Source organism: Rhinatrema bivittatum, chromosome 2 (assembly GCF_901001135.1).
Source record: "Rhinatrema bivittatum chromosome 2, aRhiBiv1.1, whole genome shotgun sequence".
NCBI lineage: Eukaryota > Metazoa > Chordata > Amphibia > Gymnophiona > Rhinatrematidae > Rhinatrema > Rhinatrema bivittatum.
Window position 1 is genome coordinate 124,380,973 of NC_042616.1, and position 27,862 is coordinate 124,408,834.

General features: G+C 46.5%; 1 protein-coding gene across 1 annotated transcript in view; it reads right to left on the reverse strand.

The window, feature by feature from the left end:
- Positions 1-27,862, reverse strand: part of LOC115083229 — a 509,967-nt gene that overhangs the window by 188,080 nt on the left and 294,025 nt on the right. Inside the window, exons 11-12 of the mRNA XM_029587038.1 lie at positions 19,876-19,938; positions 840-903 (exon numbers count right to left, since the gene is read on the reverse strand). Coding sequence (XP_029442898.1) covers positions 840-903; positions 19,876-19,938 — 127 coding nt within the window. The remainder of the gene's footprint in view (positions 1-839; positions 904-19,875; positions 19,939-27,862) is intronic.

Sequence of the window (27,862 nt, forward strand, 5' to 3'; positions counted from 1 at the left end):
CCTGGATTACAAAGAGGCATTCCCTGCAGTGTGTTTAGGTTGGGGGTATGGGGTATGTGAGTGGAAAACAGCACACGAGGTTGAGATTTTCAAAAGTATGTGTTATGTTTATCTTCTAGGGTTGCCAACTGGCTCCAGATTTTCAGGACAGGTTGATGCACTCCAGGTTTTACCCCACTGGATGCAGGGACTAGTAGTCTTGCTTTGTAAGGAACTGGAATAAAGAAGTCAGAACTACAAGTCCCTGCATGCAATGGGGCACAACCTGGACTGGATCAACCTGTCCTGGAAATCTGGAGGCAACTGTCAACCCTATTTTCCTCCTTAATGCCACACAACCCTTTCCCCCCTCCCCTCCCCCCCACCCCATCACCACCACCGCCTGCTACTAGCATAAATTGCAGGTGCAAAGTATGTGTATGTTTTTAGTATGTGTACCTTACTCTGGCTAAATTTTAAAGAGAAATTAGCCAGGTACTACAAAGTACGCTGAGTAAAAGTACCCATGTACTTTGTAAGTATGTAGTTATTTCAAAATTGCCACCTTTCAGGAAACATTACATACACTAAAATTCTTTTAAAAAAATCAGCAAAAAAAAAATCAAAAAATTACTTTGAGTCAAGGATAAGTCTCATAAAAGCTAATTATTAAATAAATCAATTACACAAATAGCTCTAAGATCACAATTGAATTAACACTACTTGCACTATTTACTAAAGGATTTCTCATGGAGAAAATCCAGTCAATAAATATATATAAAATAAGTAAATATAGTCTCTTGCTCTTATCAGTGTCTCATAAGCTATATTGTGGTTAATAATAATAATTCAAAAGTTACCTGTAATTAGTAGCTGTTCATAACGTAACTTTGAAGAAATTGTTTTAGACATTAAAGAATCAGCCTTTTATATCAAAAAGAGAAAAAAAAAGAAAATATTAGTTATATTTATAAATAGCAATAAATGTCCATTTGCTAGATTTCCCTGTAGCACAGTAACACTTTTGTGGATTTAGAGTATATATATATATATATATACACTTTTTGTTCTTATATGGTAACCTACCTAGTAATGACAGTTTCTGGTTTAATGCACTGTTTTTAACTGCAAATGTTTTAAGAGGATAAATAGGACACTGGGACATAATGGGTTAACTTAGACAATTTTTCCTTTTTCCTAATTAGTGTTGCCAACTGGCTCCAGATTCACTAGACAGGGTTGAACCAATCCTAGGTGTATCCCATTGCATGCAGGTCTTTTAATTCTGATTTCCCTATTGCATTGCTTAAGAAAAGTAAGACTACAAGTCCCTGCATGCAATAAGGTAAACCCTCTCAGGCAACCCTGGAGCCAGTTGGCAACCCTATGCCTAATGTGAGTGTACAGACTCTTTTGGGATCTCTTCTAGAACTGGGCCCTAGTATAGGACCTGCAGGGAAGAGGCTTGGAGCATAATACTTTGCTACAGTACCCCTAATGAAGTTGCTGTAGTAGTGGGCTCCTGCCTTCTCACGAGCAGGTAGTGTCAGAGATCTGTGTGGTTTGGAATAAGAAGAGAGAGAGGATCAATTTTCTTTGTTCCTCTCGTCCTGTTAGGCTGTGCTTCATACTCTTGGCTTTTCAGAATAGGAAGTGAAATAGCACTGTTTAGTATTTGTGTTTCAGAATTTTGGATTTTTTTAAAGGAATTTTTGGAATTTATTCTTGAAATCTGTACTGCTTCTTTGAGTCAGATTCAGGGAGGGATGCATCCTACTCTGGAAAAGGCTAGGAAGAAAGCAAAACATTTTTTTCTAACTCACAGCCAGGGTTGGAATGTGGTGTCTCTGCCTTTTGTTATGTTTTTTGAGTGGATTGTCTTTTGGTTTTGGAATAAAGTTTCTGACATCCTCGCTACCCAGCAGTGGTGAAAGCTAAGACTTTGCTTTACCCTGCTGGTGATTATTGGGAAATTCAGCCAGAAAGATCCAGTTGACATCTAAGGAAAAAGTTGGGAATATAAAGGATTTCAACTAGAGATCCCAATAGAAATTTCTAACCCTGGAAGAGAAAGAACTGAAAGGAATGTGAGTGTTTGGAGAATCATCTGTGACCACAGGTATTTTTTTACAATTAGAAAAGGAGAACTGCTTTCAATTTAGGGACCCTACTCCACCTTGCTTCCTGTTCCACGTTCAGGTCCCCAGAGGCAGGCAGAGCTCCAGAGTTTCAATGCGTGGATGAGATGATGGTGCAGGGAAGAGGGATTCAGTTTTGTAAGGAACTAGGGAAAATTTTGGGGAAGGGGGAGATTTTTCTGAAAGGATGGGCTCCACCTTAACCAGAGTGGAACCAGGCACTAACTTTCAAAAAGGAGATAGAGCAGCTTTTAAACTAGAACAAGGGGCAAAGCCGACAATCACTCAGCAGTGCATGGTTTGGAGGAATATATCTTTGAAGGATACTAATGAAACAAGAGAGTTAGGACATCCCAATAGAGAGGCTCCAATAAAAGCAAACGTAGTCCATGTGCCTATATGTAAAAAATCATCTGAGCTAAAGATTTCCAAATTATCCCTATCAACTGAAAAGCCAATACCAGAAGTCTAAGAAGTAAGATGAGAGAGTTAGAGTGAATAGCAGTAAATGATGAGATTGGCATAACTGGCATCACAGAGACCTGGCGGAAGAAGGATAACCAATGGGACAGTGCTATATCAGGGTACAAATTATATCGCAATGATAGGGAGGATCAACTTGGTGGGGGTGTGGCACTTTATGTCCGGGAGGGTATAGAGTTGAACAGGATAAAGATCATTCAAGAGACTAAATGCTCAGTAGAATCTATATGAGTAGAAATCCCATGTGTGTTGGGTAACAGTATAGTGATAGGAGTATATTACCGTCCACCTGGACAAAATGGTCAGTCAGATGATGAAATGCTAAGAGAAATCAGGGAAGCTAATCAATTTGGCAGTGCAGTAATAATGGGAGATTTCAATTTCCCCAATATTGACTGGGTAAATGTAACATCTTATATTCTTTCCATATGTAGGAAGGGAGAATATCTTAGAGCCTGTATCACTGAGGGATAGTCAATACAGGTTAATCTGATTATGGATTTAATTCTAGGACAAGGAAGTAACAAAGAGGAAATGTGTCTGGTATCAGCTTGTAATCATTGAAAAAGTCATTCAGTAAACTCTTTTTTGGAACACCCATCCAGTGTGGACAGTTTGATTTATAGACATGTCCATGCACTAGACAGCCATATTAAGATAGCATCCACAGAAAGCAAGCGTTGCTTACCTGTATCAGGTGTCTCACAGGACAGCAGGATGTTAGTCCTCACATATGGGTGACATCACAGGATGGAGCCCTGTACGGAAAACATTTCTGTCAAAGTTTCTACAAAGCTTTGACTGACACTGGCACACTGAGTGTACTGAGCATGCTCAGCCTGCAATTATCCCTGTGACCACAGGTGTCTCCCTCAGTCTCGTCTTATAGCAAAAAGCACAAGCGAAACTAAAATAAAAGTAAAAACGTATACAGACCCAACTCCGCGGGGTGGCGGGTGGGTTTCGTGAGGACTAACATCCTGCTGTCCTGTGAGAACACCTGTTATAGGTAAGCAACACTTGCTTTCTCACAGGACAAGCAGGATGGTAGTCCTCACATATGGGTAAGTCTCGAGCTGAGGATGCTCGAGAGTGCACCAAATGCACCCATGACGCGCGAAAGGTGCAATGACGGGGGTGAAATTTGGAACGAGGGCATCCTGAAACCCTTAACGGGTTGGTAGAAGGATGTTGGGTAGTTAAACCGAAAAGAATAAGAGTAGACGGACTTGCCAAACATGGCTAATCGTATCTAAGCAATAATGGGCTGCAAAGGTATGGAGAGAACTCCAGGTTGCAGCCTGATAAATATGTACAAGCAGCAGCGGCCGAGGGGAAGCTTTTAAGGCTGGGACGTACGCAACAGAGTGTGGTTACACACAGTGTTGTAGTGAAATGCCTGCTTGTTGGTAGGAAAAAAGATACAGACCGTCAATTAGGAGGAATAGGTCTGTTTGCCCACTGGAACTCGCAGTTTGGCTCTTGCCACAGAAGGAAAGAGTTAGGTGGAATTCCTATGGAATGTAGTGCGATCTAGATAGAATGCAAGTGCACTATTACTGTCCAAGAAGTGGAAAAACTCTCTCGCTTTGGTGAGAGAGAGGTGTTGGGAAAAATGGGCAAAGTATATTCTGAGTAAGGTGAGATTTATTTATTTATTTTTAGATTTTTATATACCGGTGTTCCTGTATTAAAATACAGATCACATCGGTTTACATTGAAACATAAAAAAGATGCAACGTTTACCTTAAGAAAGGTATGAAGTTGAATACATAAAACCACTCGGTCATGGAGGAACGCAGGGTCGGATGAGTATGTAACAAGGTGTGTAACTCACTGACCCTGTTGGCAGAAATGACATTTATGAGGGAAAGTATTTCCCACGTCAAACTGTGAAATGACAGGAATGGAAAGGCTTGAACGGAGAACGTATGAGACTTATAAGGATAAGATATATGTTCCATTCCGTGACTAGTGAAAATAGAGGCGGCTTGATCAGTGGGCAATCCATGGTAAGCTGACTCAGAAGGGGTTTACCGTTAATCGGGTATCCCCACTCCCAACCGATACACTAATTGGAACAGAGGTGTACCTATGTGGAGGATGACTGGGGAGCAGAATCCGAGGGAGCAACAGAAAAGAGTGGTGTAGAAAAAAGAAAAAGCAAAATTGCTTACCTTGTAATAGGTGTTATCCCAGGACAGCAGGATGTAGTCCTCACATCTGGGTGATGTCACTGACGGAGTCCTAATGCGGGAAAACTTTCTGTCAAAGTTTCTAGAAACTTTTGACTGGCACTCTGAGCCTACTGAGCATGCCCAGCATGCCATGATATTCTCTGCCACAGGGGTCTCTCTTCAGTCTCGTATGTAGCAATATGCTTTAGCAAAAATAAAATAATAAAAGGTATAAGACCCAACTCCGCGGGGTGGCGGGTGGGTTTCGTGAGGACTACATCCTGCTGTCCTAGGATAACACCTATTACAAGGTGTTATCAATTTTGCTTTATCCCAGGACAAGCAGGATGCTAGTCCTCACATATGGGTGATTAGCAAGCTAGAGGCTGAATCATTCTGAATGGAGGCAAGATTGAAGTATTGTTGAAAATGAGTCAGCCGAAGATCACAGCAGATTGGATGTAGAAGGAGTTGGGATTAAACTGGAAACAAGTTCTTTAAGACAGATTGTCCATAGGCTGAATCTTGACGTCCCTGCTTGTCCAAACAGTAATGAGCTGCAAAGGTGTGATGAGAACTCCATGTTGCTGCTTTACATATGTCAAGAATTGGCACTGAACGATAGTGTGCTACTGAGGTTGACATTGCTCTTACTGAATGTGCCTTTACTCGCCCTTGGAGAGGAAGGCCTGCTTTTTCATAGCAAAACTGTATATAATCTGCTAACCTGTTGGATAGAGTATGTTTACCCACTGCTTTACCTGGTTTGTTTGGATCATAAGAAACAAATAGTTGAGTAGATTTCCTGTGCACTGTAGTGCGGTTTATGTAAAACGCTAGTGCATGCTTACAGTCCAAGGTGTGTAAGGCTGTTTCTCCATGATGGGAATGAGGCCTTGAAAAGAATGTGGGTAAAACTATGGATTGGTTTAAGTGGAATTTCATAACTACTTTGGGAAGGAATTTTGGATGTGTACGGAGAACCACTCTGTCATGTAGGAATTTTGTATAGGGTGAGTACGTGACAAGTGCTTGTAACTCACTAACCCTTCTAGCTGATGTAATGGCTATGAGGAAGATAGTTTTCCATATGAGAAATTTAAGATCACAGGAATCTATGTGTTCAAAAGGAGAACGCATGAGCTTTGTTAAGACCAGATTCAGGTCCCATTCTATGACTGGTGGCCGAAATGGTGGTTTTAAGTGCGTTAAACCTCTCAAAAATCTAGTGACGAGAGGTTGCGTGGAAATTGGTGCATCCCCCATCTTGTTATGGTAAGCTGAGATTGCACTTAAATGTACCCTTACAGATGAAGTCTGGAGGCCAGAGTCTGAAAGATGGTATAAGTAATCTAGTAGAGAAGTTGTGGAGCAGGAGAAAGGATCAATACTCTTTTGTCTGCACCACAAAGTAAACCTTTTCCATTTCGAAGAATAGTTCTTACATGTTGAAGGTTTACGTGAAGCTAGAAGCACTTGAGATACATTGGTGGAAAGATTGAGTGATTGTAAAATCAAGCTTTCAACCTCCATGCTGTCAGGGATAGGGACTGAAGGTTGGGGTGGCGCAACTGACCCTGATCCTGAGTTATAAGAGTGGGAGCTACTCCCAGGCGAATGGGATCCCTGATCGAGAGGTCTAGAAGTGTGGGAAACCATACTTGTCGAGGCCAATATGGGGCTATGAGTATCATGGACCCCTTGTCCTGTTGTAGCTTCACTAGAGTTTTGGTCATGAGCGGTATTGGAGGATACGCGATAGTAGGCCTGAGTTCCAAGGGCGAGCAAAGGGGTCCTTGGCTGGCTGGTTTTTCTTTTTGTGTAGAGAACAGAAGCTGCCCAATATGTGATTCAGGTGTGATGAAAAGAGGTCTATTGCTGGTTGACCCCACCGTTGAAAAATCCTGGTCGCTACTGAGGGATACAGGGACCATTCGTGTGGGTGGAAATGACGACTGAGTCGATCCGCTAGTACATTTTGAATGCCTGCCAGATAAGTGGCCCGGAGAAACATTGAGTGTGTTAGGGCCCAGGCCCAAATCTGTGCAGCTTCTTGACAAAGGAGATACGAGCCCGTACCTCCCTGTTTGTTGATGTACCACATGGCTACTGTGTTGTCCGTTTGGATCAGAACAGACTTGTGTGAAAGGCAGTCCTTGAACGCATGCAGCACATAACGTATAGCTCGAAGCTCTAGGAAATTTATTTGAAAAGTTGCTTCGAGCTTTGTCCAAGTACCCTGGATTTGGAGATTGTCTATGTCAGGTGTCCCAAACCACCGGTCCGCGGACCGGGCCGTGGGAGTTTTTTGCCGGTCCGCGGCGCCGCCAAGCACCGGCAGGTGTGTCGCGCGCTCCCGGTCTCTCCCGCTGCTCTTCCTTCCCTGCTGCCGTTGCCGCTGGGCTATCAGGACGTTCAAGCCCAGTGGGAACGGCAGCGGTGCAAAAAAAAAAAAAAAAGCTATGGCATCCGCGACTGGCCTTTTCGTTTTCCCGCCCCCCCCCTCCCTCTGACCCGGAACAGGAAGTGATACGCGGTGCGCGGGAAGGAGAAAGAGCCGTGCCGCATGAAAAATAGCAGCGGCAACAGCAGCATCGGCCCCCGAGCAATCGAAGCAGCTGATAATAGGTAAAGGAGACAGCAACGTGAGCCTCCCGCGGCCGATGGGATTCTGCTTTCTTGGCTTGCGGGGGCTGGAGGAGGAGGTGGTGCAGCTACCGTTTGTGCTCGGGGGTGAGAGAGGAAGTGAGTGAGAGAAAGAGAGAGAAGCAGGCAGCTAGCATGTGTGTGATTGACTGGTCAGAGAGCTGATGTGTGTGTGTATGTGAGAGACAATGAAAGTGATTGCTCAGGGAGATGACTGATGTGAGAGTGTGAGACATTAGTCAGGGAGGTGACTGATGTGTGTGTGAGAGAGAAAAAGCATGGAAGTGAGAAGCATGGGTAAGTGGGAAAGCATGGGCGTAAGAAGCCTGGTGTTGTGGGGGTGAAAGAAAGCATGGGAGTGAGAAACCTGGGTGAGTGTGCATGCATGAGAGAGAGAGACTGCTTGGTAAGGTGACGGTGTGTGTGAGAGAAAAAGACTGGTGTGTGTGAATGTGAGAGAATGTGATTCAGGGAATGAGAAGCCTGTGCACGTGGAGAGTGAGCATGGAAATGAGAGAGACTGGTGTGTGTGTAACAGAGAGAAAGTGATTATGGGAATGAGAAGCCTGTGCATGTGAAGAGAAGTGAGCATGGGAGTGAGAAACTTGGGTGTGTGTGAGACACAGCATAGGAGAGAGAAGCCTGTATATCTGAAAGAGAACATGGGAGTGGGAAGCCTGTGTGTGTGTGTATGCATGAGCGAGATCAGGTGACTGGTGTGTGTGTGTGTGTGTGAGAGAGAGAGAGAGAGAGAAATAAAGTGATTATGGGAATGAGAAGCCTGTGCATGTGAAGAGTGAGCATGGGAGTGAGAAACCTGGGTGTGTGTGAGACACATTATGGGAGGGAGAAACCTGTATATCTGAAAGAGAACATGGGAGTGAGAGACTGGTGAGTGTGTGTGTGAGTGAGAGAGAGAGACAGAGAAAGTGATTATGAGAGTGAGAAGCCCATATATGTAAGTAGAACACAGGAGTGGGAAGCCTGTGTGTGTGTGTATGGCATGAGAGAAACTGTTCAGGAAGGTGACTGGTGTGTGTGTGCCAAAGACTGTTTGGGAGATGATTGGTGTGTGAGAGACAGAAACTGGTCATGGGGGCATGACTGGTATGGTGTGTGTGAGAGACATGGGCACTAAGGAAGAGGACCATGAATATAGAGCTTAGCCACTACTGCTGCTTCTGCTGTGTGCCACGGCCTGCAGGGAAGGGGAGTAGGACAGCTGCTGGAGGGGGTAAGTAAAAGTGGCTTTTTAAGTTTATTTTTCTTGACTGCCATTTTAATTGTGTGATGTCTGCTTTTTTGAAATATTTTATTGGTGTTTGGAGAATGTTTAATAGTTTTTATGAGTTTTTAATTGTTGGATGTTATTCTGTTCATAGCTGTTTTGAAACATTTATTCTGCTTATTAGTATAGTTTTACAATTATTTCTGTGTGGGGATCTATAGCTGCTTGCTAGTTCTGTTTTCCTAATAAGAGGTGTATTGGTTTTTAGGACCTGATTTAATATTTGTAGTGTTGCCTTTTCATAGATAGGGTTGCTCCTGTTTGAGTGTATTCCATAATACAGGTGTAACTGTGTGCAGATTAGTTTATGTGCATTACTACAGATCCTGGGAGTATGTTAGATCGGTTCTGTGTCTGTTACCGAGATGAAATATTTTGCTAACATGTAAGCGTTTGTATCGGTCTTATTTGTTGTGTTTTCTCAAGAGGACATGCATTGGTGGTAAACTGCTGTCTTTTTATAAGTAGGGCTATTGAGCCTGGAAGTAGAAGGAGTTTGAGTTACTGTTACTGAGATGTCACCAGAACCAGAATATCTTTTTTGTAGGGTGAGTTGTATGGGGAATGTCATAATTCTGCTTTACATCCATTATTGTGGGTCAGGGGGGTTCCCGTGGATACAAACTGTACTTTTACATCTAGCCCCATGACGATCATGGGTCAGTGTGCCATGCATATGAGAACCTATGGTGAGTTGAGTCACATTCACATTACAAATGTCATAATTAAATGATAAGTGTGCACTAAAATCCAACCCCCTCTATAACCCCGCCTTCATATGACCAAAGCCCCGCCCCTGCCCCGCCCTCCCGGGCCATGGAAAAATGATCTTACTTGAAGCCGGTCCCTGGTGCAAAAAAGGTTGGGGACCACTGGTCTATGTGAGCTCCCCAACCCAAGGTGGATGCATCTGTAGTTAAAGTTATCTGTGGGAGTGGTTGCGGAAAAGGTAGGCCTTTGCGCAAGTTGTCCATGTTCGTCCACCAAAGTAGAGATAATCTTAGTTGGTGGGTCACTTGAATTGGATAATGAAGTGGTTGAATGGCTTGGATCAATTGTGATCTTAGAGTCCATTGAGAAACCCTCATGGCAAGCCGTGCCATAGGAGTGACATGAACTGTGGAGGCCATGTGGCCTAGTAAGGTTAGAAACTGATGAGCTGTCGCTTGTTTCTGTGAGTAAATGGATTTTGCCAGGAGTGAAAGTGTCTTTGCCCGATCTAAGGGTAGAAAGGCTCTCGAAAGGATAGTATTCAAGTCTGCACCTATGAATTGAAGTAGGTGAGACGGAGTGAAATGGGATTTTTGATAGTTGTTGAGAAAACCCATGGAGTGAAGTAGAGAAATCGTTCGACTGAGAGAAGTGAGAGCTCCTTGTTGAGATTGACTTCTGATGAGCCAGTCGTCTAGATATGGAAAAATATGGACACTTTGTTTGTGCAAGTGTGCTGCTATTACTGCCAGGCATTTTGTGAATACTCTGGGGGCAGAGGCTAGGCCGAATGGCAGAACTCTGTACTGGAAATGTTGATGGCCCACCATGAAGCGCAGGTATTTGCGATGAGGAGGAAATATTGGAATGTGAGCATAAGCGTCTTGAAGATCCAGAGAACAAAGCCAGTCTCCTGTTTGAAGAAGTAGAAGCATGGTGCCTAGAGAAACCATCCTGAACTTTTCCTTCTTCAGAAATTTGTTGAGATTTCTGATGGGATATAGGCCTCCGGTTTTCTTTGGAATGAGGAAATAACGGGAGTAGAATTCTCTGCCCTGCTGAGTCTGGGGCACTAGCTGTACAGCCCTGGCTCTCAGAAGGATGGATAATTCTGCTTGTAGATGAATTAGCTGAGAATGTTGTTGTGGGAAGAAACTCGGTGGAGATTCTGGTGGAATTGAGAGGAAATTGAGTTTGTAACCTCAAGAGACTATGGAGAGTACCCATTGGTCGGATGTTATTTTTAACCACTGTTTGTGAAAATAGGATTCTCTTCCTCCTACTGGCAGGTCTGGTCGAGGATTCAGGAGATGGACTTGTTCTCTGGCCTGTATTTCAAAAACCTGCAGCAGGGCCTGTCTGTGGAGGAGGTTGCAGGCGAGTGGTTCTTGGCTGTCTGGTTTGGGAACAGTGTTGTGGTCTGGTTGACCTACCCCGAGAGGCTTGGAGGTAGTATCGCCTTGGTCGGTAGTATGGGCGTCTGGCTTCTCTCCTAGGTTGTCGATGAGGAGGTTATGTAGAGGGTTTTTGTGGAACCTGTGACAACTGTCGTAAGGTCTCTGTATGGTCCTTAAGCTATTGTACTGCCTCTTGGACCTTTTCGCCAAACAAGTTGTCCCCCACACATGGCAAATCAACAAGTTTATCCTGGACCTCAGGCCTGAGGTCCGAGGCCTTGAGCCATGCCCATCTACGAGCAGTGATTCCAGCAGCTGATGTCCTGGAAGCCATCTCAAAACTGTCGTACGCCGCCCTCACCTCATGTTTCCCGGCTTCTAGGCCTTTATGGACTATGGCCTGTGCTGCTTCTTGAAATTGTGTTGGTAAAGAGGTGACAAATTCTTCCATCTGCTTCCAGAGATTTCTCTGATACTGTGTCATATACAGTTGATAAGAAGAGATTCTGGCATTTAGGATGGCACCCTGATACACCTTTCTTCCCAGGGAATCTAGAAACCGGTGCTCTTTACCTGGTGGGGTTGATGAGTGTGGGCGGATACACTTAGATTTTTTCTGGGCAGATTCCACTACCACAGATTGATGTGGTAGTTGTTGTTTTTGGTATCCTGGAGCTGCCTGTACCAAATATGTAGTGTCTACACGCTTGTTTACTTCTGAAACAGAACATGGGTGTTCCCAGATGCGGTGTTGGAGATCCAAGAGTACTTCATGTATTGGAATAGCCAATACTTGCTTTGTTGGGTCAACAAACTGCAGGAATTCTAAAGTTTGTTGCCTTGTATCTTGTTCTGCAGTCAGATTAAAGGGAATGGTGTCTGCCATGTCCTGTATAAAATTGGAAAAAGACAAATCTTCTGGTGGGGACTTTTTTCTCTGGTCTGGAGGTGAAGGCTCAGACATGAAGTCCTCAGAAGATGTGTCAGTCTGTTGATCATCCCAGGAGTCATCTGGATCGTCTCTATATGGAGATCTTGGGGAAGACCTGGGTGGGTGATGAAGGCCTGAAGGGCCTGGCTGTGGATCATCAGAGGGGATTAATGGACAAACTCCCTCCAGCGTTTTTGGTGGAAGTTTGTCGATGACATTTTGATATCTCTGTAGAAGACGCTGAAAAAATGCTAAATCATGGGGTTCAGGATCTTCAGATAGTGGTTGCATCGATGGAACAGTAGTTGGTATCGATGCAGGCGCTGTTAGAAGTGTCCGTAACAGTGTCGAAGACGTCAACGGTGTTGGCATCGAGATCGGCCTCGAGGAGGTCGATGGTATTTGAGCATAGATGGATGTCGATGTCGTGATGAATCTCGGTGCAGGCATTGATTCCATGCTTGTCGTCGGTGTCGATATCGACACCGGCATCGGTGGGACCACTGCTATCGGCATATTAACCGGCATCGATGCTATGTGCATTGGTATTGGCGGAGCCGCCGGAATTGGTTGTTGATCTTTTAAAGCCTGTATGACCCCTTGTCTGATGAGATCAGACAATTCTGGCGTTACAACTGATGGAACCAGAGCAGTTGTAAGCGGTGGCAGAGGCTGAGGTATCAGATCCTGCACAGAGCCCTGTGGAGGATCAGGCATCGATGGTTGCGGAAAAAGAGGCCCAGGCGCTGAAGGGACGGATGTTTCTTGGTTCCATGGCCGCTTCACCGTCGATTCCTCCTGGGGAATGGATCCGAACATCGATGGACGTCGATGTTGATGCCGATGTTTCATTTTTTTGTTGATCGGCAGATTCGTCGATGCCGTGGACGACGGTGGGGAAGAATGATCTCCCGATCCTTCCGGGCGAGGTTTTTTAAGCAAGATGCACTTAGTAGCCCCAGGGAGATGACTTCGATGACGTCGAGGGAGATGGTATAAGTTGTAGGTGGAACAAATGTTCCATTTTCTTTTGCCTCGCTTTCCTTCCCTTTGACGTCATCTCCGCTCATTTTGAACAAGCATTAACATCATGCTTCTCACTGAGACACATGACAGACTCTAAGTGTGGGTCGGTGATAGACATTGTTCTGTTACATACAGGGCATTTTTTGAAGCCCGAAGCCATTTTTCAGTCGACGGCTGTCGATGAAAAAATGAGAGTTCGTGAAAAAAAAATATTTTGCTCAAAGAGCAAAATATGAGACCGAGGTACTCACCAGCCGGTGGAAAAACCCTGAGAGACTCCAATGAGAGAGAATATAGAGAAATTTATGTGACTTTTCAGTCAGAAATTGTTGTGAGAGACTCGCAACGGCTCCTGTTCCGTGATGCCTACAGCAGCGCGGAAAAACGAAGACTGAAGAGAGACCCCTGTGGCAGAGAATATCATGGCATGCTGGGCATGCTCAGTAGGCTCAGAGTGCCAGTCAAAAGTTTCTAGAAACTTTGACAGAAAGTTTTCCCGCACTAGGGCTCCGTCAGTGACGTCACCCATATGTGAGGACTAGCATCCTGCTTGTCCTTGGATAAAGGGTAATACCCTTTTGTATGCGTCATGTGGTAAATCATGCCATTTTGAATGGTAGGATTTATGTGTGGAAGGTTTTGTGACACTACCAGTACCTGAGAACATCAGTGAGTCTACGATTTGAGACTGACTTGTGAGAAGTCGAATTGGGTACTGGTGTGATAGATTGAGAAGTATGGGAAGCATACTGGTCTCGGCCAGGACGTGGGTCTGAGGAACAGTGAACCCCATCCCGGTTCAGCATTAGAAGAGTGCTGGCTATGAGAGGCAGCAGAAGAGACACATTTAAGAGGCCCTTGATGGAAGAAAGGCGTCTATGTGAACGCATTGGAAACATGTGTAGGGAGTAGAATCTGTGCACCATATGGTTCGATTCGGATTCAGAGGGCAAGTTCGGTTGACCTCAGAGTTAGAAGATTTTTCCCGCTACACATGTAGTCTGAGACCATTCGAGAGGATGGAAACCTACATGGAGAAGGTCTTCTAGTGCGTTCAGTAAGTCTCTTAGATAAGTGGCCCGAGGATGCATGGAGTGAGCAAGGGCCAAGAGTAGAGCTGCGCAGCTTCCTTGCAGAGCAGCTAAGAGGTTGTGCGTGCTTGTGTCTTGGAAAGCACTTTGTCCCTATGCTGTCTGTCTATATGCACAAAGATTTGTTGCAGAGGCAGTATTGGAAGGCATAAGGATAGAACTCATGGCTACAAGCTCCAGAAAGTTCATGGAAACTGTGCCTGGAGTGGAATAGACGCATATTGGGTTGAGAAGATTTTAGGTCAAACTCTACAACCCTGAGAAAATGCGAGCAGGAGCAGGAGCAGACTAGGTTTTGGTTCTAGATCTGCAATATGGATGAGGAACGAAAGCGGTTGAACAGCTTAGACCCACTGATAATGGAATTTCACTGAATCTAACCCATAGCATTTTGGATCTATGAGGAAAGTGCATAGTGAAAAAACCCCATGGCCCGACAATGAAGAATTGAGGGGCTGAGGTTATGGAATATGCGCGCAAGGACATGTAAGAATTTATTAGAATGTCTGCACGGTTGCTGGACAGGAAGGTCATTGTGACTGTGGTGTTCAGAAGTGTTGTATAAGGGATTTATGGCAGTGACAGTAATCCCAGGTAGTAATTTATAGTGAGTCATGAAGAAGTTAGAGCTCCTTGTGTGGACTGACTGTGGTTATGCAGCTGTCCATGCAAGGAAAGTGTGAATGATGTTCCACTCCGTAGAGAAACAGCAGTCACCGATAGTGATTCAATGAAATACCCCAGTTGCCGAAGCTGGTGCAACCGGCACAGCTTGGATTGTAATATTGTTGACTCACCATGAAGCACATAGAAAGATTAGAGGTAATGTACTTACTGCGAAATGGAAGCATGGTGTCGAGAGATACCATTTTACCTGTGCCTTCTGAAGAAAGTTGTTATTTCTGAGGTCCAGGATGGGCGGAGAGTAACTACTTTCTGTTGAAAGAAAGAATAGTGTAATTAAAACTCTCCAACCCCCCCCCCCCCCTCCTGTGCTTTGTAGCATCTGGGGGAGTGTACCGGGAACCTTGGTACAAAGTGGGGTGGCTGTTCTGATATCCGGCCAGTTGGGAGACCAGGAGGTGTCCAACTGAAGAGGCTGATGTAATCTGGAAATCATGTAACCTCTCACAGGAGAGTGGGTAGTAAAGTCTTACCCGCATTTCTGTGTGCTGTACAAGGAGACATCGAGACCTGCCTTCAGGCTTCGTGTTGGACTTGCACTTGAGGCAGTATTTGCTGGATCTCGTGTTTAGCAGATCAGCGAATGCACCTGGAACATTGGCTATGAATCAGGAACCAGAAGCCAGAGCATTAATCAGTACAGAGCCTCGTTGGTGAAAACGGAAGTCCTGATGCAATCCCAAAGAAAAGATAGAGAGGTTCTCTTGGTATTGTGGCTGACATAGCTGGCATAGCGATATGTGACACTAATACGGTTCTTGGAAGGTACATGACCTAGAACTTTTCGAACCATGTGGCTCGAATTAGAGAACACATCTCAATGGGAATGCCGCAGAAGCGGGTATTTACCATCTGACATGGATCGCTGAAGGACGAAACGGTGAAGATTGCTGGCTCCGTGGATTTCAGGAGTTCTCGAGGGGTAGCCTGTCGGACGTAAATGTCTGTCTCAACTCTGATGCCTGGTATGGTGGCGCAGGTATAGAGGAGACAGGCTGAGCGTGGCTGGTGCTACCACCATAATTAGTGGAGGGCCACAATCCTGCACCGATGTCGGTGGGGCATGCCTCGGGAACAGGGGAGCCATCTTTGGCTCGTGGACCCAGCCCTCGTCACAGCGGCTTAATGTTTCGTGATGCCAGTGCAGAATTCTTTGGAACTTGTTCCGGTGTTTCTGGAGTACCAAGGACTGCCAATACTGTGCGGAACAGTGTCGATGGCAGTGGTGATGTTGCTCAACCCGAGCATTCTCCAGCATCGAGAAGGATAGCACCGATGTACTGGATTTCGTCGGAGGCGGACGGTCACCGTGTCGGTGACGATGCATGCCATGGTGCTCGGCCCAGTCTTTCCCCAGCGCCGAGATGGATGCCCTCGCTGTCTTGGGTGGCAAATGATGACGGACTGTCAGCATGCCTGCACTGCTCCTGGCACTATGTAGTGTCATAGGCTAATATGGGGTTTTAATAAGAACCCAAAGCGTGGAGCACTGTGTTTAGGCGAGGGCATTACGTGGAGGTGCTATGTCTGTATTGACGGTGTCAAAGACAGCCAAAGTGGCCTCAAGGGTATCATCAAAAAGATATATGAAAAACCGTCGATGACCCGGGCAGAGCAAGGGTAACAGTGACAGAAGCACTGACTGCATCGGCATAGGTATCTATGGAAATGATGTGGCATCGAATAATCAAAAAAAATCATTGGCATCGGAAAAAATGCTGCCGGCATCGATAGGAACGTCGAAGACACTGATGGAAATGATGTGGGGGTTGACGGAATCAATGTATGGAGGCGGGCGCTGACGGCATCGGTGGCATGGCCACTGGCATTGACAGCATGGCCACGGGTATTGATGGCATCGATCGGATCGACTCGGGTACCAATAGCATCGATGGCATTGTTGGTACCAGCATGGGCATCGATGGCACCGACATGGCACTGATGGAATCGATGTTGGCATGAACTCCATCGATGGAATTGACATTGGCATTGATGGAATCCACTTTGGCATTGATGACATGGATGGAATCGACCTGGGCATCGATGGAAGTGTCCTGGGCACAGGTGGAAATGACCCTTGCATCGATGGAAGTGCCCTGAGCGATGATGACATCGACCTGGGCATGGATGGCACAGACGACACAAAGGTGAGCGTCGATGGCATCCATCCAAGCAATGATGGCATGATGAAACCCAAGGAAAAATCAGTGCCATGGATGAAAAACATGGATGACACTGATAGAAACGATGCAGGGACGATGGCATCAGAGTACCGCGGGGGCAGGGGTACCGATGGCATCTAAGAATCCAGGATGGTCTGAAGGGGATACCGATGGTAGCGATGGGGGCATCGACTGCGCGAGGGTACCGAGGAAATCGAAGGACCTGAAATCAACAGGGGCCCTGGCGGCAACGGAAACTGTGGAAGTCCCTGTCCCTCTAGCGCTAATAACCAGGCAGAGTGTCACAGAGGGACACTCACAGGCTATGTGTGGCTAACTGAAAACATAGGGAGAGGGAAGGCCGCAGTCGGTTGGCAGGCCAGGGAGATGACAGGAACCGACTGAAAAAAACAGGGCATAGTACTCACCAAGTGTCGAATAAACGTACACGAAGGGAGACCCGTGCAGGGAAAAGTGTTTGTGAAATAAATGTTAAAGTGTTTCCGTGAGGGAAAATTGTTTGAATTTCTCACATAGCTCCTAACCGTTGTGCTTACTACAGAGCGGAAAAAAGAAGACTGAGGGAGACACCTGTGGCTCACAGGGATAATTGCAGGCTGAGCATGCTCAGTGCACTCAGTGTGCCAGTGTCAGTCAAAGCTTTGTAGAAACTTTGACAGAAAAGTTTTCCGTACAAGGCTCCATCCTGTGATGTCACCCATATGTGAGGACTACCATCCTGCTTGTCCTGTGAGAAAAGCCTTTCACCCTGTTCCTTGGAGCCCAGAGGTTTATCCTCCTATACCATCGGAGAATATATATGGGGGCTGTACAGGACTTTATTAGGACTTAGCCTTGGGACTGAGTGTGACACCTATCTTAAAAGTATAGCCTAAAAAAGGGACTACATGTGCGAGAAGATGTGGCAGGCATAACTTGGAGATCTTGCTGCTGGGATTAGCATGGGTATCAGAGAGAGTGAACAGTTTCTTGTAGGGGTAGAAGAGGAATGGACAACCCGGAAGGCACTAAATCATCTCCATACTCAGGTCAGCAGGTAAAGAGCCAATATGGTACAAAGAGGTTACTTTATTAGAGCTGTGATTATGGTGAGAGGCAAGCCATGAAACCAATTTTCAATTTGTTTATTGCTTACAAATGGCTCCTGCACAATGCAGGATCGTGATGAGGTTAACTCAAGAGTACTTAATATGACTTTCATAGATACGAGAAGAATAAGAAAACCATGCATGGGTGCACATCAAGTAATTTGCAGCTCAATGTAGATTTACTAACTGACTAATCCAGTCTTTATAATGAACCACACAGTACAATGATCACTGGAACCCAGGATTTCCTGTGCCATAATCTAAGTTACATTGTAGGGTGCATTTTGAAAGGGATTGAGTGACTAACAATAGAATTGCACTTCCAGACTGGATCCTTTGAAGTGTACTGATTCAGAACACAGGAATAGAGATGTGAATCGGAACCGGAATCGGTTCGGATTCCGGTTCCGATTCACATGTGGGGTTTTTTCAATCGGGCCCGATCGCGGTTTTGTTTATCGGCTGCGCCCCAGCCGATAAACAAAATACCCAGCCCGACCCTTTAAAAGTAACCTCTTAGCTTCCCCCACCCTCCCGACCCCCCAAAAAACTTTTTACAGGTACCTGGTGGTCCAGTGGGGGTCCTGGGAGCAATCTCCCGCGATCTCCCGCTCCGGGCCGTCCTCCCGCTCCCGAGCCGTCGGCTGCCACTAATCAAAATGGCGCCGGTGGCCCTTTGCCCTTACCATGTGACAGGGTATCCGTGCCATTGGCCGGATCCTGTCACATGGTAGGAGCACTGGATGGCCGGCGCCATCTTGTGCTCCTACCATGTGACAGGGGCTGACCAATGGCACCAATAGCCCCTGTGACATAGTAAGGGCAAAGGCTATCAGCGTCATTTTGAATACTGGCAGCCGATGGTCCGAGTGCAGGAGGTCACTCCCGGACCCCCGCTGGACTTTTGGTAAGTCTTGTGGGGGTCAGGAGGGTCCCCAAGACTTGCCAAAAGTCCTGGTGGTCCAGCGGGGGTTCGGGAGCGATCTCCTGCACTCGGGCCATCAGCTGCCAGTAATCAAAATGGCGCCAATAGCCTTTGCCCTTAATATGTCACAGGGGCTACCGGTGCCATTGGTCAGCCCCTGTCACATGGTAGGAGCACAAGATGGCGCTGGTCATCCAGTGCTCCTACAATGTGACAGGATCCGGCCAATGGCACGGATACCCTGTCATATGGTAAGGGCAAAGGACCATCGGCGCCATTTTGATTAGTGGCAGCCGACGGCCCGGGAGCAGGAGGACTGCCCGGAGCGGGAGATCATGGGAGATCACTCCCGGGACCCCCACTGGACCACCAGGTACCTGTAAAAAGTTTTTTGGGGGGGTTGGGAGGGTGGGGGAAGCTACGGGGTTACTTTTAAATGGTCGGGGTTATTTTTTGTGTGCCGTTTTTCCCGCCCTCCCCCAAAATGATAAGGGAACCCCCCGATCAATATCGTGGGGTTTTCCTATCGTTTTGGGGGAGCCCCCGATTTCTGACGATTTTGAAAATATCGATGATATTTTCAATCGTCCGAAGCCCGATTCACATCCCTACACAGGACACCCCTGTCGAATTGTAAACCTTCCCTTTCCAAGCCCTGGAGGGTGATAGTTTTCCCTGGCCCTGATCTTGAATGGTACTTGCACAGATAAAATGGGAGAACTGTAAATTTTCACCTTCTCATGTCAAGATCTAATGTGGAAGTGCCATTTCTATTACTTAAAAAGTCTGTCAGTAAAGATTTCATTTGGACTCTCTCTCTCTCTGAGCCTCCCATGTATTTTGTTAGCACTCACATCCTTTAAAGTTGAAAGAGAATTGTTACTCGATCAGGGCAACAACTTCATAGTCACCCCGTCATCTTGGGTCTTAGAGGATTTAGCCCTCTACCCCATTCGAAAAAAGAACCCTGTCCTGAGGCCCTGAACTGTATTACAGTCAGAGAAAGCTGAGAATTGGCCCTGGGGCCCTAGTGTGTCTCTACCCTCCTGGCCCCTAAACCGGAGAAGGAGTTGTACACATCATTTTCATATACTGTATAGGTGAATAATAATGAATTAACATACTTACCAAATGTGGTCCTCCAAGTTGTCTGAGAAATTTTCTAGCCTGGGATTTTGATATGTCCTCTGTCTAAAAAAAAAAAAAAAAAATTCAAATCTGTAATTGAGACTTACTACAAAAAATCAGCAGCTCCAAAGAAGCTGAGACAATGATCCCATTAAGAAAACTAAACAGAAACTACTAATATGCTATCATATTCTGTATTTCCAACATTTCCCTATTAATTCTTGAGTAATAAGCATCTATAAGGCAAATGTTCTAAACTGCAATGATTTTGGTAAGCTAATTAAACTGACTTTCCAAAATTATTGCACAAATACCCCCTAACCTCCAACTAATATCTTGCTATATATGAAGAAAATGAGATGCAAACAAATGTGGCATTTTTGCCATGTTAATATATGGAAGCATGGTTACTACACTGAGAGGCAGATTTTCAAAGAGTTACGCGCATAAGATACGCATGTAACCCCCGAAAAGCTGCCCCTGCGCGCACCGAGCCTATCTTGCCATAGGCTAGGCGGTGCGCGCAAGCCCCGGGACGCGCGTATGTCCTGGGGCTTGCAAAAAAGGGGCAGGGCGTGGGCGGTCCGGGGGCGTGGCGTGGCCTGAGTCTCCAGGCACAGTGTCCATTTGCCGCTGTGCCTGGGATCGCGGGCCGGCTGTTGGCCGGCGCACATAAGTTACGCCTACCGGGAGGCAGGCGTAACTTCTTCAACAAAGGTAAGGGGGGGTTCTAGGTAGGACTGGGGGGTGGGTTAGGTGGGGGGGGGGGCCAAGGGAACGGAGGCAAGCTGCGCGACTCATCGCGCGCATGTTGCATAACTGTGCACCCCTTGCGCACGCCGACCCTGGATTTTATAACATGCGTGCGCAAATTGAGCATAGATTTGCTTGCGCCGGGATGTGCGAACAAATCTGCGCCCGCACGCAGTTTTTAAAATCTGCCCCAGTAAGTAATTCATTATTGCTGGGTATATATCAATACTAGGTATTATTTTGGCCTTGAAGGACCAGCAAAGCATTGTGGGAAAACCCATCACTCCACAAAAGTATAAAAGGCAGGCCTTCATCATCTTTTGCTGTCAATGCTGTAAGAAGGGAGAGGAGAGCTACTGGACCCAGGCATGTAGAATATTTTGTTCTAGAATACAGAAGGAGAGGAATTTAGTGCATTTTGAATGTGCTGTTTTGTATTGGTGTATTTCTTTAAAACATTCATTTATTTTGGTTTATATTTGTCTGCTGTAGTGCTTGAGTATGTGAAAGTCTCTGTTGGTTTCCCTTCATCTATCTAGTTGGTCTTTCTTTTTGTCTTGGAAGTGCCAGGAAAGAGTATGTGTGCATTTGACAAAAGGGTGGAGCATGACAGGTGTTGAGTGTGCATAAAAGGAGCACGATTGGCAAGGAGGAGAAGAGAGATTACTGGCGTGAAGAGGAGTTAGGAAGATGAAAAGTTTGAAGTTGAAGAGAGGAGGCGAGGAGAACAGGGAAAGGAAAGAAAAGACAGGAAGGAAGAGAGCTCCTCAGAAAACGGAGCTACTGGAATTAGAATCACAGTTAGGAAACAGCACAGGAACACCACAGTCCCGACCCATGATCCACAACATTCATTTAAACATGAAGGGGAACAATCTTCTTCTGGAGCAGGATCTGGAAGACTATTGAGATCTATATTTAAAGGCATTTAGCCAGATAATTTGGCGACTTGTAAATATTTTGGGCACTTATCTGGTTACATTTTAGCCATATAATGAGTTATCCAGCTACAACGGAGCTCCAGGGATGAGTTAAGTTAGCCAGATAACTTATCTAGCTATCTCTGGTCGTACCATAGAGTAGTCCTAAAGTTAGCCGGATATAGTTATCCAACTATTTTTAAGATAGTCGGATACGTTCAGTAGTGTGTCTGCACCACTGAATATCCTGTAACAGTTAGCCAGATAAGTTTATCCAGCTAACTTTGCAAGCTGGCTAGTGGTTGAATATTGCTCCTTATTCTGTCTTGTTTGAGAAAGAAGCCATGAAGAGGTCCATAGCAAGAATGAACAAGGTGTGGAAGGTGATAGCCATGGACATTAAAAAGTGGTAATTAAATGTGCAGACTCTGCTGCTTTTCCTTTAAATTGTGTTGTGCCACAGGGATCAGTGTTATCAGCCACAATTTTCAATATTTCTGCATATACAATTTCTCAATTTTTAGCTAATTAAGTTATCATTTATATACAGATGATTCCCTTTCGATTTAATAGGTATGAGGCATTAGCCAAAGTGAAGAACTGTTTGATTGCTATTAACGATTATGGGGTAAATTTTAAAAGGGCCACGTGGGCGTCCATGTGTGCACGGTTCCTGGCGTGTGCACATGGACGCACCGATTTTATGACATGCATGCAGCAATGTGTATATGTTATAAAATCCTATACCCGTGCGCACATGCGCGCTCGATTTTGTATCGGCGCACACGCAAGGGGGGGGGGATTTTTTAATAAATGCACGGTGATGCGATCAGGCCATCGCCAGTTCCCTCTCATTCCACTCCAATAAAGAAGTGGCTGGGAGGGAACTTCCCTAACCTCCTACCTTTCCTTCCTCCCTTTTCCCCTCTCCTCACCTCTCCTCCATGACCCCTAATCCCCACCTATATACCCCAATTTTTTTATTTTAAAAATTACTTGCTCCCAGGAGCAGCAGTATGTTCCATGTGCAGCTTCACCAGGACAGCACCTAATGGCACTGTTCCAGCTGGCCCCCGCTCCACCCCGCCCCTCCCAGACCTCGCCCCTTTTTAAAAGCCCAGCACTTCTGCGCGTACAAGGAGATATGCGTGTGGCCGGGCCACTCTGAAAATGTGCTCGGCACGCGCACGGCCCAGCCACACGCATATCTCCCGGAATTGGTGCACTCTGGAGATTTAAGATTCCCCCGTATATGCAGTCATTGAATTTGGCCTTGAATAAGAAAATAACAGAAATATATTTATCAAGATATCCAGCTGATGATATTCTGGGAGAGCTAGTTTTGAATGGTTTAAATATCCCATTGTCTTTTCAAATACAAGATTTGTGTTTTATATTAGATACAATACTATCTTGCCCAGCACAGATTTAAAATGTTGTAAAAAAGCCTTATTAGAAGTTATTTAGGCATATTAAACTTTTTTTTAAAATCTGAAATAGATTTCTTTACTGTGCTACATGCATTACTAATATCATCGTTGGATTACTGTAATGATATGTATATAGGGTTACCATATGCATCTCTAAGAGCCCTACAAATTATTAAAAATTCAGCAGCTAGGTTGGTGACAGGTACTCCATTAAAAGAACATATTACTCCTGCCTTGTTTAAATTACATTGGTTGCCTATGATATGGCAGGTGAAGTTCAATATATTTATGTCAATTTTTAAGTCAGTGAATGGAATTGCACTGAATTCACAAATAAGTATGTTCACTTTTTTCTTCATTTCAAAACTTATTGGAAGTTCCAACTATTCGACAAATTAATTTAGCAAAGTCTAGGGAGCGGCTATTCAGAATAGTTGGATTGCTTTAGTGGAATGCTCTTCCTGAAGAACTGAAAGTTGAAACAGCGGTGGTTTGTTTTAGGAAGTTTATTAAGGCATATGCCTTATGGAAGATCTGAAAGCTGAAACAGCGGTGGTTTGTTTTAGGAAGTTTATTAAGCCATATCTTTTTGAACAGGCCTTTGGTGAGTTGCTAGCAAAGCAGTGAGGTTTATGAGCTTTGTAGTTTTATGAATATTTCTTTTGGTAAGCATTAATTAGAATGTTGAGATATACAGCTTACAAGCAAAGTAGCTGATTAATGAGGTTTAAAGCTATTTCGTTCATTTTATGAAAAAAGTTTTTGTTTTTGTATTGATCTGTTTTATCTTTTTAGTTTGCTCTTATATATTTAATATGTATCTTTGATTTTTATGCTTTTAGTGTTTCCATGTATTTATTTTTTTATGTTTTTCTTGGTTTTAATTGTTTAATAGTGAATTTCCTGTCGTGTAGCCAGATGGACTCAGAACAAGTGGGGTATAGTGTGCTCGTGCTAGCAGTTGGAGACGGATCTAACGTCAGCACGGGTACATATACCCCCACAGGAAGTGAAGCTCTTCAGTAATTTCCTTCTCCAAAGCAGTTTGGAGAGCCTGCACACTTGCTGAGCGTGTTTCCAATCTACTTTCTATTTTCTACTTTCTACTTACTAAATTTCTACAGGAACATCGAGCCACGCACTCCTGCGATGATACCATTCGGTCCCTCCCCCAGTTGAGTTTCCCGGGGTGATTTCCGCGATCCCTCGGAGGTTTTGGCCTCGGTCCGGTGGCCGTATCGCGGCAGGGACCCAGCCCCCAAGCGAGGCTTGGGCGGGCTAAGAGGTGCCTCGGTCCCGGCGTGGACTTGGGAGGCAGCGGGTGCGTTCCTCAAGCGCGGCGGTGAAGGTATTTCCCCTCTCCCCCCGCAGCCGGAGACCGCCCGGGTTTCAGCTGGGAAGCGCCGAGGATCAGGTAAGGCGTATATCTCTTACTTTTGGTCTCCGAAGTACGAGGATCGGCGGCGTTGCCTGTATCCGGCACGCCGCGGAGGTCACCATTTTGTCGGCCTTGTTAAGGTATTGAGCGCCCATGATAGGCACCTGTATCGTATTGAGCGCATATTTGGAGCGTATGTTGTATACTATTTAGCGTATTATTGAGTATATATTGTACTGAGCGTATATTGCTGACCGCATATTGTTCAGCGCATATTGTATTGAGCGCATATTGTATTAAGCGTATATAGCTGCCACTTATTATTGAGCGCATATTGTATTGAGCACATATTGTATTAAGCGTATATAGCTGCCGCTTATTATTGAGTGCACATAGTATTGAGCGCATATTGTATTAAGCGTATATAGCTGCCGCTTATTATTGAGCGCATATTGTATTGAGCGCATATTGTATTTATATATAGCTGCCGCATAATATTGAGCGCCTATTGTATTGAGCGCATATTGCTGCCGCATATTATTGAGCGCTTATTGTATTGAGTGCATATTGCTGCCGCATATTCTTGAGCGCATACTTTTCAGCGATGGAACATTCAGACGCCCCGGCGTCTTCAGCGGCGGCGCCTCCTGATTCCGGCGTGAAAGCCCTCAGCCTCTGCTCCGCATGCCAGCTTAGGGCCACGCACAGCGAGGAGCCAGACTCCCTTTGTGCCCAATGTGAGGAGGCAGTAGGAGCCTCGGGCCAGGACCAGTCTCAACCGAGGTTTGTTGACAGTTCCCCAGGGGCCACCCTGGATCTCGCGGGCAGTCTCGAACAACCTGGGATACCGGGAGACCTGGTACCCCGACGACTAGAGTCCACTTCCATTTCCTGGGTGGATCGCTTTAAGGGGATCCATGCCTTTGTACAGATGCAATCAGCTTCCCGTCCAGGCCCTGCTGTTGCTGTGGCTGCTGCTCCTGTTGCTGCTCCAGCGGATCCTGCCCCTGGACCTTCGCGCCCTTATCGTGGGCAGGCACACCCGCCTCCGGGCAGTCCGGTTCAGGCGGACTCTGATGTTTCGGAGACCGAATCAGAACCCTCCGAGGAGGGGGAACTTCCCTCGGGGATTGAGCCATATCGAACCATGAGGCGGTTCTTCCCCAAGGAGGATCTCTCCGACCTAGTATCTCAGTGCCTGGCAGAGTTGGATATTACGGGCCCCAGCACTGCGGTGCCATCTACTCAGAACCCCCTGCTGGAAGATCTTCGTCCTACAGCCTGCCATTTTCCCTTCTTGCAAGCCGCACAGCAACTGATAGATCTGGAATGGGCTGCACCAGCGGCCTCATTCAAAGGGGGTCGGGGCCTGATAGGCATGTACTCCCTGGATCCGTCAATCAAGGAGATGCTGGCGTGCCCTCAGGTGGACGCCTTGGTTAGCGCGGTGATCAAGCGCACTACAATTCCAGTTGAGGGGGGGGGGGGGGCGGCCCTCAAGGAGCCTCACGACCGGCGACTAGACGCCATCCTGAAACAGACATTTGAGGTGGCAGCTCTGTCTTTGCGAATCGCAACCTGCTGCACAGTGGTGACGCGTTCCTGTTTGTCACAGGTCAGGAATAATGCTCCAGCAGCGGACATGGAGTCCGCTCTTTCGTTCCTCACAGATGCTGCATCCGACCTAGTCCATACAACAGCCAAGGGGATCTCATCTTCTGTAGCTGCCAGGAGGCAGCTCTGGATACAGAATTGGTCAGCCGATGCTCCTTCGAAGACACGCCTCACCAGAATGCCCTTTAGGGGTTCTTTCCTGTTTGGCAGCGACTTTGATAAGCTGGCCAGCACATGGGGTGCCTCTCCAATACCTTGACTGCCAGAAGACAGGTTCAGAAGGAACCAGCGCGCCTTTCCAAGGCCATCCAGAGGTAGAAGCTCCCAATGCTTCATTCCCTGTAGGGGTCGTTACCAGGCGCTTCGTCCTCAGGCCAGGAACCAGTCCTTTCGGACCAAGCAGCATAATAGGGGAGCCGGCTCGGGATCAGGGCCCGGCCGTGCCTCCCAATGAGAATCAGCCGATCCATCCAGGGGACGGAGCCATAGGGGGCAGGTTAACCCTCTTCTACCCCAGATGGGTCGAGATTACGTCGGACCAGTGGGTCCTCGCCATCATCCGAGAGGGGTATTATCTGGACTTCCATCACATCCCTCCGGACAGGTTTGTGGAGTCTCCGTGTCCAAGCCACAAGAAGGCGGCATTAGAAGTTACCCTGGCGAGGCTCCTGTCCTTGAAAGCCATAATCCCAGTACCTGCATGGGAAATGGATTCTGGACATTATTCCATTTATTTCATGGTACCCAAGAAAGAGGGCACCTTCTGGCCCGTACTGGACCTCAAGTCAGTCAACCAATACTTAAGGGTCCCGAGGTTTCGCATGGAAACTCTGCGCTCAGTCAAGACCGCAGTACAGCCAGGAGAATTCCTCACGGCCTTAGACTTGTCAGAAGCATACCTGCATATCCCGATCCATCCGGATCATCAGCGCTATCTACGCTTCAAGGTTCTGGGACGCCACTTCCAATTCCGGGCTTTGCCCTTCGGGTTAGCCACGGCACCGCGGACCTTCACCAAGGTGATCGTAGTGGTAGCAGCGGCGCTCAGACGGGAAGGAATCCTGGTCCATCCCTACCTAGACGATTGGCTGATCAGGGCGAAATCACGAGAGGAGAGCCATCGGGCAACCAACAGAGTGATCGCCCTTCTGGAAAGCCTGGGATGGGTAGTCAACCTAAACAAGAGTTGCCTACAGCCTTCCCAATCACTGGAATACCTGGGAGTCTAGTTCGACACTCAGGCAGACAAAGTCAGTCTCACCACCAAGAGAAGGTTAAAACTTCAGACGCGTCTCTGGTCCTTGCTGGCGGCCAGCCGGCCCATAGCTTGGGATTATCTGCAGGTTCTCGGCCTCATGGCATCCACCCTGGAAGTGGTACCCTGGGCAAGGGCCCATATGAGACCTCTACAAAACTCCCTGCTCTTGTGCTGGAGTCCCCGCTTCCGGAATTACTCCAGGCATCTACCTCTACCAGCCAGAGTGCGGACCCAGTTACGGTGGTGGTTGCAGCCCAACCACACAAGGATCGAAGATGTCCTCCCCCACGTGGATTCTGCTCACCACAGATGCCAGCCTGAGCAGATGGGGAGCACACTGCGAAGAACTCACCGCCCAAGGGCGGTGGAACAGAGAAGAAGCAGGGTGGAACATCAATCGCCTCGAGGCACGGGCAGTCCGGTTAGCCTGCCTGCAATTTGCTCACAGACTGCGGAATCGGGCAGTCAGAGTGATGTCCGACAACGCCACCACGGTGGCATACATCAACCATCAGGGCGGAACCAGAAGCCGACAGGTGTCCCTAGAGATAGCCCCACTGATGGCTTGGGCAGAGGCAAATCTTCAGGACATCTCCGCTGTCCACATTGCCAGAAGGGACAACACCATGGCAGA